The 16658-nt window shown below is 39.2% G+C and overlaps 1 protein-coding gene across 1 annotated transcript in view; it reads left to right on the forward strand.

Annotated features, from left to right (window-relative positions):
• LOC124596194 (ribosomal RNA-processing protein 17) overlaps nucleotides 1-16658 on the forward strand; it is a 44577-nt gene that overhangs the window by 4182 nt on the left and 23737 nt on the right. The window contains exons 2-3 of the mRNA XM_047135238.1: nucleotides 9945-10050; nucleotides 10801-10962. Of these exons, the coding sequence (XP_046991194.1) occupies nucleotides 9945-10050; nucleotides 10801-10962 (268 nt within the window). The remainder of the gene's footprint in view (nucleotides 1-9944; nucleotides 10051-10800; nucleotides 10963-16658) is intronic.

Here is a 16658-nt window from a genome sequence, read left to right on the forward strand (position 1 = left end):
CACACTTCACAAATTATGGCATCTTGAAGACTTTGTACTGATGCTATGCTACGTGAGAACTGTCCTTGGGACTAACTGCTAATAGTTATCAGCTGCAGAGAGTGACAGTGCCTTTTTGTTTCGGATTGCACCAGTTTCAAGAAGAAAAGGAAGATGAAGGAACACAAAACCTACGACTCTTTTACATTTTGAAAATATGAATGCCATCTCTCCAGACAATAAGCTTTGCAAACATGATATCTGAGCAGATGTATATAGCAAGGAGAAGAGGTCCACATTTCCCATCTTGAAGGCCCTACTGACTCTCTGGATATGTCTTTCCCCTAGTCAACAGGATCCTCTCCCCTCAGTTCCCACTATAGCAGCAATGACTTCAGTTTCCAGACTCCAATTAGAAAAGAGTTACACTCATCTGGCACTTCCCAACAGAAGTCCCTTCCTCTGGGTCTACATAGCAGACTACCTCTGCTCACAGCTCAGTGTCGGCCAGTTGTTGATCGAGACATGGGCTGTAGGCCACAGAGTAGTTCACTCATCCTCCTTTCCAGATATACACTTGAGTATCCCCGAACCAGAATCAGAATACAAATAAAGAAAAAAGACAATAAGAAAACAACAATTTAGGATGGATTTGGCAGCCTCAGTCACCATTTACATGGGGCTCTCAAAGCCAGATCTCGTAAACCAGTTTCCCAATACCGCTTTCGGGTAGTCATGTACATACTTCAAAATTGATTCCGGAAATCTGCTTCTAGATGCCAGTTTCACAACTGATTTTCACTCCCATGTAAATGCAACTGGTTTTAAAACGAGCTTGGGTTGTCAAATTCATCTTGTTTTCAAAATATGGACTTATTGTGTAGTCAAGGAGAAGCAGAAGTATTAGACTGAGGATGAAGCTATCTACCTGTAATATTTAAATGATGAAAAATAACGATTGTATTGACTGAGTCAGATACTGGATCAGCTATTTTCAGACACTGTATTTAAGTGGGCTAGCAAATCTGCTTCAGACCTTAACGTGCTAACACAACAGTGAAAGACTGTTTCCGAAGTTCGTTTTTCGTCTTTTGGAAGAGGTCGCATGCAGATGTTGTGAGGGGCACCAGACAGCCACCTCCCACCCTTTCTTCCCCCCAAAATACCTTCTTTTCTGTACTGCAGTTCCTTCCCCCTTCATCTTTATTTCCCTGCTCACCATATCTTTGCACACTGTCAAAAATTTGGCTTTCACTTAGGTTTTACCTTGGCTTATCATAATGGACCCTTACATCATCTCCTCCCATTTTTAATTTCTTTTGATCCCTACTCAGGTTTGTCCTCTATTAATTTTGAAATATCTATGAAGTGAAGATGGTGCAGGGAAGAGCACCTAGCTATGGGCAAACTATGCAGCAGACCAAAATGTAAATTGGTAACCAGCCCGTTCACAGGGATCGCCATGTACCTGTACAGTTGTAGCAGCCTGACAGTGCAAGGAGGATGCTGCTGGTGTCAGATATGTGAATTCTTAATGCAAGCCAAGAAGTGCCCTTTTAGGACACCAGGGCAGTACTGTGTCAGCTGGCTGTGGCCATAGCTGGCTGGTACCTGTAAAAGAGACCCCAGTCATAAAATTGACACTAGGGCAGACACAGTGGAATGAAGGGAATCAAACATATTAAGCTGGCAGTTGTGAGACCCTAGCAGTCTCTTCTTATTGGAACTCTCACTTGATGCTTGCCAATACAACCCCAAAGTGTTCCCACCCTTGGCCACTCCATGAGGGAAGAGAAATCAGCATGGTATGGTACCTAATCTGTACCAGAATGGATGGTGAGACCTTTCTAAAGACTAAACTTAACTTCTTCTTGGAACACCTTGGAGATAAATTTGAAGAGGTGGCAGCCTGCAAAAGGCACAGAGCTCCTCAGCAATACAGCAGACATCGCTCAACCCCAAGCCTTACTTTTGTGAACTTCTTTGAGTAATATTCTAGTTACAGCAAAATTCAGAGACTTAAAATTTAACGTTACTTGATATACTCCTATGTGCCAACTGGAAAAGTGAGGGGTATAGTTTATCTGCCATTTCTAGTGGGGTCTGAAGCATAAGAGTTGACATAGGAGCATTTATTCTAGCGTTTGAGGGGACAACACTTCCAGAAAAGGTGAGGATCATTGTTTGCCACTGTGGCATCAAACACTGCATGCCACTGTCTATGCAGTCCTATAAGCACTTTTGTATCAAGGATATGTCATCTCTTTATTCATTATTTGAATCTGAAGAAAAGTACAAATGTCTTCATCTTGTTAATACGATGACTACTTCTGTGATAATAGGGGAAAAATGTTTGCTGCCCATATAGAGGACATCAACCCCTTACTGCAACAGAACTTCCTGGATCTGATGCAGGCAACCTTTATCATCCCTTTCTTAATAGTATAGGGGACCACAAGCCCCTTTCTGCAGCCAGAGAAGCATTCTTCCTTGCCGGCATCCCCTGATAGAGGGCCCTGCTGTTGGTCATACTGCTCTGAGAACCGTGTGGACTTGTAGTCTGAGATTGGACAGTGGCTGAAGAAACTGCAAGACTTTAGCCCATAAAGCTGTCCACTGTTCTTCTGTTCCTTATGTAAATTGGACAAATGTTTCCAGATTTCAAAAACCTAAAAAATTCCAAAAGACAATTCAAAGGAATGCTAGTCGAAGATCATTCTGTTAGTCCTGGATTTTCATACTCTACCTAATACATAACCTATGTTCTTGGACATTGCACCAGTGCAGATGGTGGTGAGTGGAGCCATTGGAGCATGATTGACTACTCCAGCCTCTTCACTGCCTGTTGCTCCTGGGGTATTGTACAGTAGAATTGTAATGGGTATTACTGCCACCTGCCTGAACAATGACAACTACTATCATTCTATTCTGAACTCTGTAGCCGTGTCTATATCACCCTGCCTGTGTTGCCATGCTGAAATGCTTCTTTCTGGTAATCACTATCCTGAGCTCAATTTCTATTATGCTTTCTGTAGGAACTATGCCAACCAGGAACATCCATGGGTTTCTGGATGTTCATTCACTGAAATGTCTAAAATGACAGGATGCCTCTCCTCACACAATTGGAGGTTGTGACTGTGTGGATTCAAACAAACGTTGATATCATTTTTTACAATATTTAGCTGATGCTGAGTTGCTTAATGTATTACAGCAACTATCCCCTGCCCCTCTCTCCCCCCCCCCCCCTCCCCTGTGTTGTGGTTTTTCAGGTGCATAACACCATGTAGAGAAGTTCCAGAAAATATGGTAGTGGTCTCCTCATCAAACAGTTACTTAATGATTTTGAATTATTTTATCTCTGTGGCAGATATGCTATCTGTGTCAGTGCAGCACATGGCTCGACCTAGGCTATTGACTTAACACTTCGTGTGCCCAACTTCACTGCCTAATTACAGTAGGCTGTACATAATGATCTGCGGGACAGTGACATCTTCCCTCTGGTTCTGACACTCCAGTTCTACTGTCCTCCAAACTGACTGACTTGTCGGTCATTCCAGATGGCAAACCAACAGGTTTACAATGTGAGTGTCACATTTATTGTTGCCCCATCTGGACCTATCAACAATGCTTTTCTGTGTATAACAACTGTAATTACCAGTACCACTGATGTTCTCCAAGGGCCCATACCATCAATCGTCTGTTACGTGGTAGACTAAGGAAACTGCAGTGACAATCCAAGCTGCCAGCAAGTTCTTCAAAGATTCAAATGACACCCCGTATAATCTTCAAACGGCTCCAAGCAGGAAAGATTGCTGGGAACAGTACATCAGCTACCTGGGAATGCATTTCACCTTCTCTCAGGTGTGGGTCGAGCTTTGCAGATTACTTGGCCATTAGTGGCCGCCAACTATTCCCAGCCTTCAATTGCATGGTGGTATTTTCGCTGATCCACCTGTCGTTGCGCAACATGTGATCCACTTTTTGTAGTGCTGTCAGTGAATGCCTCTTACCCTCCGGCCTTCCATGCATGTAAGCGAAGGACAGTACACTGCTCAGAGCCATATAATGAGCCATTTACAGAATAAGCACTTCTTTGTGCCCTTGACATGTCATATGAGATGGCTCCAGACCATGCCTTGATCTGTAATGAAATTATGTGACACCTGAATGAGGATCATAAAAATTATATGCTCAAAGTTTTTAAATATATCTGGCTTACTGAAGAATTCTCCCCACGGTTTCAGAATGGTATCATTATCTCGATCTTTAAGCCTGTTGAGGACCCAACTTCCATTCCAACCAATCGACCTTGTGGGCAGTGTAAATGGCTTGAAAGGATAGTGACCTATTCATTCTACTAGGTTCTTGAGTTCCAAGGTCTTTCATCCATTGACCAGTGTAGTTTCTAGGAGGGCTCATCCACAACCAATCACAAGGTCAGATTGGAAATGACAATAAGACTAGCGTCTACTGAATGCCACAATCTTATTGCAATTTTCTTCAATTTACGTAATGCTTATGACACCACTACCTTGTGCCACCATATCTTGACCATACTCCATGGTGTAGGATTTTGTGACACCTTACTGACGTTTATCTAAAACTACTTGTATAATTAATCGTTCGGGGTTAGACTTGGAGCACACTCCAGCTCCCCAAATTTGCAGAAGAATAGTGTACCCTGGGTCATTCTTTTCATGTAGCTATCAGCAGAGAATGTTTTGTTGATGTCAAACTTACCTGAAATATAAATCTGTTGGTCATAACTAGTTGTTTTCCTTCCTCCACCTTTTACTAGTATTTTCTCTCTCAACATTTCTCTTAGTAGTCCCATAACTTTCCTTTAGATATATCTACATGTTTCATCACATCACAGCCTGTCCTAATCCATTCCCATCCTGCTCCTCTCTTCATATGTCTTCCGTACCAACCACACCAGCTGTAATCCTTAGTCACCGCATTCATGCTGCAATTGGGAGGGGGGGATGGCTGTGTGTTTATGGTTGTTAGCTCTGTTTATATGAAAGAAAATGATGCTATGTGTTTTCTGCACACCTGTTTACCGCTCACTACCTCTTCTATTTGTTGCGTATCAATCGATCTTCATACACATATATATTCCTTCCTATATTTTTGAGTACTGACTTCACTAATTCCTTTTTTTGTAGGATAGTTAGTTTTTTTATGCAATTAGTGTTTTTGCTGTGCATGTCTGTATGTATATGGGAAAAATAATTGTTGTTCTTATTTATATGCATATGCTCATCGTCAGGCAGGTTTTGCACATTTAGTAAGCACTAGTTTGATGCAGCTGTACATGATACTCTATCCTGTGCAAGCCTCTTCATCTCTGAGTGAGTAACTACTGCACCCTACATCCTTCTGAAACTGCTTACTATATTCATCTCTTGGTCTCCCTCTGCAAGTTTTACCCCGGAGACTTCCATCCAGTGCTAAATTGGTGATCCCTGGATGCCTCAGAATATGTCCCACCAACTGACTCCATCTTCTAGTCAGGTTGTATCACAAATTTCTCTTCTCTCCAGTTATGTTCAGTATCTCCTCATTAGTTACATTATCTACCCATCTAGTCTTGAGTATTCTTCTGTAGCACCACATTTCAAAAGCTTCTATTCTCTTCTTTTCTAAACTGTTTACCGTCTGTGTTTCACTTCCATAAATGGCTACACCCCATACAAATACATTCAGAAAGGACTTCTTGGCACTTAACTCTATACTTGATGTTAACAAATTTCTCTTCTTCAGAAGCACTTTTCTTGCCATCACCAATCTACATTTTATATCCTCCCTACTTCTGCCATCATTTGCTGCCAAAATAGCAGAACTCATCTGCTCCTTTAAGTATCTCAGTTCCTAATCTGATTCCCTGAGCATCGCCTGATTTAACTCCGCTGTGTTCCATTATTCTGTTTTTGCTTTTGCTGATGTTCCTCCTTCCAAGACACTGTCCATTCCTTTCAAGTGCTCTTCCAAGTCCTTTGCTGTCTCTGATATAATTACAATGTCATCGGCAGCCCTCAATGTTTTTATTTCTTCTCCCTGAATTTTAATTCCTCCAATTTTTTCTTTTGTTTCCTTTACTGCTCGCTGAATATACAGATTGAATAACATCAGGTGCAGGCTACAACTCTTTCTCACTCCGTTCCCAACCCCTGCTTCACTTTTGTTCCCCTTGACTCATGTACTGGCCATCTGGTTTCTGTACAAATTGTAAATAGCCATTTTCTCCCTGTGTTTTACCCCTGCCATGTTTAGTATTTGAAAGAGAGTATTCCAGTCAATGTTGTCAGTGCTATAAGTGTAGGTTTGCTTTTCCTTGACCTATCTTCCGTGAGAAGTTGTAGGATCAGTATTATCTTGTGTATTCCTACATTTCTCCAGAATCTAAACTGATCTTCCCCGACTGAGGTTGGCTTCTACAAATTTTTCCATTCTTCTGTAAAGCATTCATGTTAGTATTTTGCAACTATGATGTATTAAACTGACAGTTCAGTAATTTTCACACCTGTTAACACTTGCTTTCTTTGGAATTGGAATTGTTATATTCTTCTTGAAGTCCGAGGGTATTTTGTCTGTTTCACACATCTTGCTCATCAGATGGAAGAGTTTTGTCACGGCGGGCTCTCCCAAGGCTATCAGTAGGTCTAAGAGAATGTTGTCTACTCCCAGGGCCATGTTTCAACTTAGGTCTTTCAGTGCTCTGTCAAATTCTTCATGCAGTATCATATCTTCCATTTCATCTACATGCCCTTCCATTTCCATAATATTGCCCTCAAGTACGTCTCCCTTGTATAGACCCTCCATATACTCCTTCCATCTTTCTGCTTTCCCTCCTTTGCTTAGAACTGGTTTTCCATCTGAGCTCTTGATATTCATACAAGTGGTTCTCTTTTCTCCAAAGGTCTCTTTCATTTTCCTGTAGGTATCACCTATCTTACCCTTAGTGATAGATTCTTCTACATCCTTACATTGTCCTCTAGCCTTTCCTGCTTAGCCATTTTGCACGTCTAGTTGATTTCATTTTTTAGATGTTTGAATTCCCATTCTCCTGCTTGCATTTTTATATTTTTTCCTTCTTTCAATTAAATTAAATATCTCTTGTGTTACCCAAGGATTTCTACTAGTTCTCGTCTTTTTAGCTACTTGTCCTCTGCTGCCTTCACTATTTCATCTCTCAAAGCTATCCATTTTTCTTCTGCTAGATTCCTTTCCCCTGTTCTTGTCAATCAGTCCCTAACGCTCCCTCTGAAACTCTCTGCAGCCTGTGGTTCTTTTAGTTTATCCAGGTCCCACCTCCTTAAATTCCTGCATTTTTGCAGTTTCTTCAATTGTAATCTGCAGTTCATAACCAGTAACTTGTGCCCAGAGTCCACATCTGCCTCTGCAAATATCTTACAATTTAAAACCTGGTTCTGAAATCTTTGTTTTACTTACCATTGTATAATCAATGTGAAACCTTACAGTATCTCCAGATCTCTTCCATGTATACAACCTTCTCTCATGATTCTTAAACCACGTGTTAGCTATGATTAAGCTTGTTTAATATTTGTATCTCCTACATCTTACATCATTTGCATTCCTAATACAGACTTGTTTAGGTGCTTCAACAATTCTGTGGTATGCCCTTCACAACTGAATTTAATATGGAGTTGTAATTCCAGATATTTAACACTGTCAACCTCTTCTATCTGCATGTCTATATATGTTATACACATGCTGGAAGAAAATCTGTCACAGATTCTGAACTGCATGTAGTGAGTCTTTCCTAAGTTTAATGACAGTGAATTAGCTTTAAACCACTTATTAATGTCAGTGACAATTTGATTAGCAGCTATTTCTAAATCTGTACTTGACTTGCCACGTATTGCAATGTTTGTATTATCTGCAAACAAAACAAATTTAGCATCTGGCAATGTAACAGATGAGAGATTATTAATGTACACAAGGTAATGTACACAAGGTAATGTACACAAGAAAAAGCAACAGACCAAAGATGGAACCTTGAGGAACACCACATGTAATTAATTCCCAGTCAGATGAAGACTGACTGGTTACTCGACAGGTGTTTCGCAACAACACCCTTTGTTTCCTGTTAGACAGATAAGATCCAAACCATTTTGCAGCATTTCCAGTGACACCATAATATTCTAATTTACTTAAGAGAATGCTGTGGTTCACACAGTCAAAGGCTTTTGACAGGTCACAGAAAATGCCAGTAGCCTCTAATTTATTATCTTAATGAATCAAGTACATTCTCACTGTAAGTGTAAACAGTTTTATCTATATCAGAACGCTGTTGGTTAGGTAAGATTCAAACCATTCTAATTTACTTATGAGAACATTGTGATTCACATGCTCAAAGGCTTTTGATGAGTCACAGAAAATGCTAGTAACCTCTAATCTGTTACCTAATGAATTAAGCACATTCTCACTGTACATTTAAATTGCCTTCACTATATTGGAACTCTTAAGGAAACCAAACTGTGACATGGATAATATGTTGTTTGCATTCAAAAAGATTTCTGGCTTGCAGCCGGTTGTCGTTAGCTTCCATCCTTGATATTTCGACAGGACAACTGCAGCTATATATTGTGGAACGGAGGGCTTCTTGGTCAGTCTTCAATGGCTCACCTGAGGATGACTGGCAGTTGTCCAGTCAAAATATCATGGATGGAAGCTAACGACGACCGGCTGCAAGCCCAAAATCTTTTTGAATATTTAGTTCGCCGGGAAAATTTTACATTTCACATGTTATTTGCAGTCAGATGCTTAAGAAGGCTGTTGTGTTCAAACACAATCTTTGTTGTGTTCAAACATAACCTTTTCAGGATATTTTTGAAAAAGCTAGCAAAAGTGAAATTGGTCGACAGTTTGACAGTATCTCTTTATCCCCCTTCTTGTAAAGAGGCTTAACTTCAGCATATTTTTGCAAGTCTGGAAATGTTTTGCTTATAAGAGATTGATTACACAAATAACTTAAGATAGAATTCAGCTCAAATGAACACTCTTTGGTTAAACTTTGTTGATATGTTATCATAACCAGTAGAGTACTTTGATTTTAAGGATTTTATGATGGATGCCTCTTCTTTGGGAGAAGTGAGTGTCACTTCCATTTCAACTGTATCTGTCTTCGCTATATCCCATACAGTTTTCATTTTGTTGCCTGATGTAACTATCTTTTTTCTCATAATAAAACTGCTTTGATTTCTGGTTTACCCGCATCAATATTTTGCAGCATTCTTTGTAATGCATTACAGTGCTAACATCAGAGTTGTTCCTAGATAGTAGATACAGTTTCCTTTTTGTCCCACATGATACCTTTATTCCTTATGTAATCCATGGTTTAAGTTACCTTTAGGGAAAACAATTTTCAAATGAGGAAATAACTTCATTAATGAATGCCATTTGTGTTAGATGTATTGTAAACATCTGTCCAGTTCATTCAGCAGCCACTATTTCCTTGTGTGGGTGGATGTTGTTTTTTTTAGTGAGAGATGGGACAACAGAGCTTCCAGATTTTTTATGAGCAGGTTAGTTTCCTGAAGGCGCTCTGTATGTACTTATTATTATAAAGGACTTATTGTGAAATACTACTACTGCTGCACGAGCTGCTCTGAGCAAACTTTATTAGTATCAGCACTCTTGAAACTAAACAGTTTTTGACAAGTAATTTGAAATTATGAATACATTACTTCTCTTCATGTAAAGCTTTATAAAATGTAGGGTATTCTGTATACTTAAAATTGAGAGTAGATTCTTGATTGAATACAGCTGCAAAACACCTTACATGGAGAAGTATTTCATATTAGATTTTGAACAATCAGATATTTTATAAAGCTAATACAGTGCTTGAAACTGATTTTGTGCAATAGATTTTGTGTGCAAATGTAAAATATCTGGAATCCTGCAGAGAATATTTGCATAACATTTTGATTTTTTTCCAGGGAATTTCTGACTGGGTTCCATAAAAGAAAGCTGCAGCGCCAGAAACAGGCTCAAGAGGAGCTGCAGCAGATGTTGAAGGAAGAAAGGAAAACCTTGAAACAAGAGGTACCATTACTGAAATTGTTATAAGACTGCACTATTTGTTCATGTTTCTTTACTTCAGCATTCCTTAGGTTAAAATTAGCAGAGGTTTGAAGTGTGCAGTCAAATGGACCACTATGTGCTTTGGATATTGCTATACTTTGCAAACAAATGATGATGTGAGACAGGAGTGACATTAGTTCAGTTATTATTGGTAGTTCCCAGAATTCTGGAAACATCCCCCAGGCTGTGGCTAAGCCATGTCTCCACAATATCCTTTCTTTCAGGAGTGCTAGTTCTGCAAGGTTCGCAGGAGAGCTTCTGTTAAGTTTGGAAGGTAGGAGACGAGGTACTGGCAGAAGTAAAGCTGTGAGGACGGGGCGTGAGTCGTGCTTGGATAGCTCAGTTGGTAGAGCACTTGGCCCGCGAAAGGCAAAGGTCCCGAGTTCAAGTCTCAGTCCGGCACACAGTTTTACTCTGCCAGGAAGTTTCATTATTGGTAGTTGTCTGTTGTATTGTAGTGGTCCATTTGAGTGTTCTGAGGGATAAGTCATCAGTTTGTACAATATATTTAAGTAATTTTATGCATGCAAGCTAATTGTAAGTATATTATTGCTCTGAGAGAGAAACGAAGCACAGGTGTGCTTTCTTAGGTTCTTTAGTTGCCTGGTTCCCTTCTCTTCCGTGTACCTCTCTCTAATAAACCATGCTCAAAAAATATGAAGAATTAGTAAATTGTGTTTCTCCCTTTGATAATAATGTTCTTTTCCTCAGGCTAAAGAATCCTACAAAAAGCTTGTTGCTTCACATCGGACAATACCAGAATTGGAAAACCTTCTGGAAAAAAATTATGAAGTGGAAAATCATTGTGTCAATGTAGTTGAACTATCAGCTTCGGATCTGGCAAAGAAGAACAATTGGATTGGTGTTAACAAGGTATGAAGTGCTGTAGCTATTGTTAATTACACCCACATTTGTGAAAACAGCAACATCATGAGGGAACAATCAAAAATAAACTTGTGGAGTGAAAGAATGCTAACATTTGCTAATAGAATGGAACAATGAATATGTGCGCACAAACTCAGCAGTGTGCTGTGAAGAGATTACCCTCATCATTTAACTGCAAACTGTGCAGTTCCTATCACTTACTGATCTTTTAAAGGTTTTTACCCTCAGACACAAATTATGCTCAACTACAGTCAGTTAAAATTTAGCATTTGGAGAGAGTGAAAGAGCACAGTTGAAAGACTTCAGAAAAATGTGTTACAATACTTTTTCCGCCTTATCAGAGGACCAGAAAAAAAATTAAACATAAGTGATCAACATCATATTTGATTGAGATTGATTAAATCTATTTTTTGTCATGTGTACTGTGTGCTAGCAATCTGAAATTATTCCCAAAAATCCCAGAAATTTCAATACAGCCATTTGTGAAATAACCTTAAGTAGGATGTGATTTATTGGGACAAGAAATCACTGTAGATTTGTTATTTTAATTATGTTGAAGAAAGAGCACCAGTCAAATCCTTCAATAGAAGTTATTAGTAAGATAAATAAAATTTCCTTCATAAGCCCTATTGAGATATCAGTTTCTTCCATTCTGCACACTTTGTGAGAATCTCCAATTTATCTCATTTCCAGTACCTTTTATTTCCTGACCTTCCTGAACGTCCAATGCTATGCACACAAATCAGTAGTCTACAGCTTTTTTCTAGAGCCTTCCCGAGAATTTCACAAGTGCAAATGAACCTTTCTTTAAATTGTCTATACTTCATTCTTCAGGGCTGTGCGTCATATTTACTCACACTGGCTGATACCTCATCCACCTCAGACTCTTCAGTGTGCATATATCTACTAGGCCCGAAGAAAGCAACTTTTGTTGCACTTGGTGTCATACAAATAAATTTTATACCATGACCACTAGAGCCTGAGAACCGATGGACTGAAGTGAAATTGTGTGTTGTCTCCAAGAATAACAGTAATATCCTTCAGATGCTTCGCATGTGGGACAAAATATCCTTCAAACCTGTCCGTAAATCGTACAGTGCAGGTATTTGTTTCACGGCTGGTATTTGTTTCATGATCATTAGGCCGTGTTCCAAGGCATATTTGTCTGCCTAACATTTAGTCTTCCAAGGTTGGAGACATCATCAGAGGCTTTAACGACTTGGAAAGCAGTTACAATGTCAGACAAGCTCAGTAAGTTGAACTGTTTATGTGTGTCCACGCAGTGGTCAGTTTGTGACACCATCTAACCGTTACCTAAGATATGGAGCTGCGCCAGTGCGCATTCCAAAGCTTGTAGTTGGGAAAAGTTGGCACTTTATGCTTTATTTAGCACTAAGATCTATAACTTGTCTAATTTCTGCACAGCTTCCTTTCTGTTTGCACTATTGACTGTCCAACCTATGGGATTGCCACACACTTGACTACTTCAAGAAGAATGGAGTAATTCCAATTCCAAAGAAAACAGGTGTGAAAATTACCAACTATCGGTTTAACTAACCATGGTTGCAACATAGAGAAAGTTTTTGACAGTGTTGACTGTAAATACTCCCTTTGAGACTGTGAAGGGAGCAGTGGTGAAATACAGGGAACAAAACATTATTTACTACTCTGTACAGAAACCAGACTGGAGTTACAGAGTCGCGAGCAGCATGAAAGGGAAGCAGACTGATTTGATGCAGCTCTACATGCTGCTATATCCTGTGCTAGCTTCTTTATCTCAGAGTAGCTGCTACATTCTTCTGAATCTGCTTAGTGTATTCATCTCTTGGTCTCCCTCTATGGCGCTTACCCTCTGTACGTCCCTCCAATACTAAATTGGTGATCTCTTGATGCCTCAGAATGTGTCCTACCAACCAATCCCTTCTTCTAGTCAAATTGTGCCACATATTCCTCTTCTCCTCCATTCTGTTCAGTACCTCCTCATTAGTTACGTAATCTACCCATCTAACGTTCAGCATTCTTCTGTATCACCACATTTCAAGAGCTATTCTCTTCTTGTCTAGACTGTTTATTGTCCATGTTTCACTTCTATACATGGTTACACTTCACACAAATAATTTCAGAAAAGACATCTGCTGCTTAAATCTATACTCAGTGTTAACAAATTTCTCCTCTTCAGAAAGGCTTACCTTGCTAACACCAGTCTACATTTTATATCCTCTCTACTTTGACCATCATCAGTTATTTTGCTGCCCCAACAGCAAAACTTATCTACTACTTTAAGTGTTTCATTTCCTAATCTAATTTCCTCACCATCACTTGATTTAATTAGACCATTGTCATCGTTTTGCTTTTGTTGATGTTCATCTTATATCCTCCTTTCAAGACACTGTTCATTCCATTCAACTGTTCTTCCAAATTCTTTGCTATTCCTGACAGAATTACAATGTCATCAGCAAACTTCAATGTTTTTATTTCTTCTCTCTAGATTTTAATTACTGCTCGAAATTTTTCCTTTATTTCCATTACTGCTTGCTCATGTTACAGATTGAATAACATCAGGGATATGTCACAACCCTGTCTCACTCCCTTCTCAACCACTGCTTCCCTTTGGTGCCCTCAATGTTATAACTGCCATCTGGTTTCTGTACAAATTGTAAATACCATTTTCTCCCTGTATTTTACCCCTGCAATTCAGAATTTGAATGAGAGTATTCCTGTCAACAATGTCAAAAGCTTTATCTAAAATCTACAGATGCCATAAATATAGATTTGCCTTTCCTTAAAATTAGATACCTTCAAAAAGCAGGAGTGATCAAAGTGTTATTGGATCGGTCTAAAAGAATCTGTGAACTACGGTACTTGGGGAATGAGCTCGGTCGTTTAAGAACTGCCTTCAGAAGAAATGGCTACTCTGACAAAGGGATAAATAGGGCACTATACCCTAAAAGAACTGGAGCTTCTGGTGGGGGAAAAAAAACAACTAAAGGGAACATTTTCTTCCCATTTGTAGAAACAATCACATGTTGGATCATTAGAGTACCCTGAAGACACGGTATTGACACAGTGTTTAAACAAAAAGAAAGGTGCATGAACATTTGAACATGGCAAAGGACCTAAGTGTGCTGATTGGCACAGCAGGAGTGTATAAAATCCCTTGCATATGCAGTCAAGTGTACATAGGAAGTACAAAAAACAATATTAACACTCTCCTTAAGGAACACAGGAGCACATGCAGTATGGGCAGAATGGATTAATCAACAGTAGCAGGTCATGCACTGGAACCAGGAAGACAACAGTTTCATTTCTCCAATACAACGGTTGTATCGAGACCCATCATTACTATGCTAGGATGTGCAGAGAGGGCATAGAAGTTCAAAAACACAAAAGCAACATCAATAGGAAATAAGAAAGGTTGATATTGTACAAGTGATTAGCCTTAGTTCTAAATAAATCAAACATTGCCAACTCTTACCCATTAAAGTTTCACAACATGTCGGTGTGACTCGACAATCTTAAGCAGTGGTCTGGTGATGTCATAAACTGACTGTTGTGTGTGTACATACAAACAGTTCAGCTTGCTGAGCTTATTTCAGTTCTAACTGCATTCTGTGTAATTATAGCCTCTGATGATTTATCCACCGTGGAAGATGAAACATTAGGCAGAGAAATATGCTTTGGATCAAGGCCTAATCCCCAGAAAACAAAAATTACCAAATGCGCAATCCGTAAGTGTTACCAAATAAGTCTGTGTGAAGTACGACTTTGTAAGAGTCCCAGCAGCATAGTGTGGTTTGTTGCAGCAGGGTTGGGCTTTGTGGCCATTTTCTACCCAGAGCTTCGGAATATGCCCAGCTTGGTGTATCACCTAGGGAGGAAGCAAGTTGTCGGCAGCTGACCTACAAGTAATTGTATTTGTTGCGGACTTGGAGTGACACCAAATCTTTTCACAGAACTTTATAATACATCTGCTGATCACAAGTGATTTTCCAGAATCGTCACTGATGTTTGATCACATCGCAGTTGAACACAATACAGGAGGGGACACTAGCAAGATTCTCATTTTAATTTATACATACTACATATGTATGCATTTTTGTATTTGCATTGTGTAACATGATGAGTCTCGCCACATTAGATACTTGAGGTTCTACCTCAAACACTGTAGCATTTCGTAGGTAACAGTGAGAACTACTAAGATAACCAAAAAACAATAATAAGAAAAACTTTGTTCATAAGACAATAAAAATAAACATTTGGATTCAGAAGTATTTAGCTCCAAAAAATAGGTGAAATTGTGATGAAATTTTATCATGTTATTGCACAGCATAGATCAGTGCTAGTTTTGTTCAACAATAGGAATTCCTCTTTAAGTACATTCAAGTTGCTGCGGAAAAACAGAAATCAAGCATGGCTTCACTTAGCTGGAAATTAATTACCCCACAGAGAAATGTGTAGTGGTCAATCTCACTCCTTTTCACAGCATTATTCTTGCTCATAAAACATGTAACACTATGAAAATTATATGTGTAACAACAAAACTTCGCCTGTGTGTTTTCCCCAATTGGTTTCAGCTTCTCATTGGTACTAGGAGAGGAGCAATTTCCGTTGGATAGTTTATATAAAGTAATTTAGATATCCCAGTGGATAAAGTTGTTTCTTCAGTGTTGAACACTTTTATTTCTCTAATCCATAATGACATGTCTCGGTATCTATCATTTGGTCATTATGAGAAAGAATCTTTTATGATCTTTTACAGTGAAACAAATTCAAAACACCAAATTTTAGTATTTTGGCCTTCTCTGTGTTCTCTTTTGTTTTGGTGCCAGTATGACCACAGAGGACTACATAGATCAATTTGATTCGTGTTCCAACTTGATATGTTTACTAATGTTGCAGGGAACCAAAATAATCTCTCTCTCTCTCTCTCACTCTCCCTCTCCCTCCCTCCCTTTCTTTTTCTCTTCCCCCCTTCTTCGTCCCCCTCCTGCTTTTTCAGATTAGCAGCCAGAATTTTACTTTGGATCTCTCTCTCGGTGAAAGATCCATTCTCCGTGCCTAAAGACTGGGAAGATAGGTGGTTCACACCAATATTCAAGTAAGGAAATAGGAATAATCTGCTGAATTACAGATCCCTATCACTGAAATTGATTTGCAGCAAGATTTTGGAACATATACTGTATTTGAACAGTATGAATTACCTCCAAGAAAAACAGTTTATAGACATACAGCACAGATTCAGAAAATACTATTCTTCTGAAGCACAACTGATCTTTATTTGTATGAAGTAAAGAGTGCTATCAACAGGGGATATCAAATTGGGTCCAAATTTCTAGATTTCCAGAAGGCCTTTGATACATTCATCACAAGCAGCTTCAAATCAGATTGCATGTCTGTAGAGTATTGTTTCAGTGTTGTGAGTGGATTCATGATTTCCTGTCACATAGGTCACAGATCATAGTAATTGATGGAAAGTGGTCGAATGAAACAGAAGTGATGTCTGGCTTTCCCCAAGGCAGTATTTGTAGGCCCTCTGTTCCTAACCTGTACAAATGATTTAAGGGACAGTCTGAGCAACTTACTTAGATTGTTTGCATATGATGCCACCATTTACCACCTAGTAAAGTTATCAGAAGATCAAAACCAACTGCAAAATGAGTTAGACAAGGTATCTGTAAGGTGCA

This window comes from Schistocerca americana, chromosome 2, assembly GCF_021461395.2.
Source record: "Schistocerca americana isolate TAMUIC-IGC-003095 chromosome 2, iqSchAmer2.1, whole genome shotgun sequence".
NCBI lineage: Eukaryota > Metazoa > Arthropoda > Insecta > Orthoptera > Acrididae > Schistocerca > Schistocerca americana.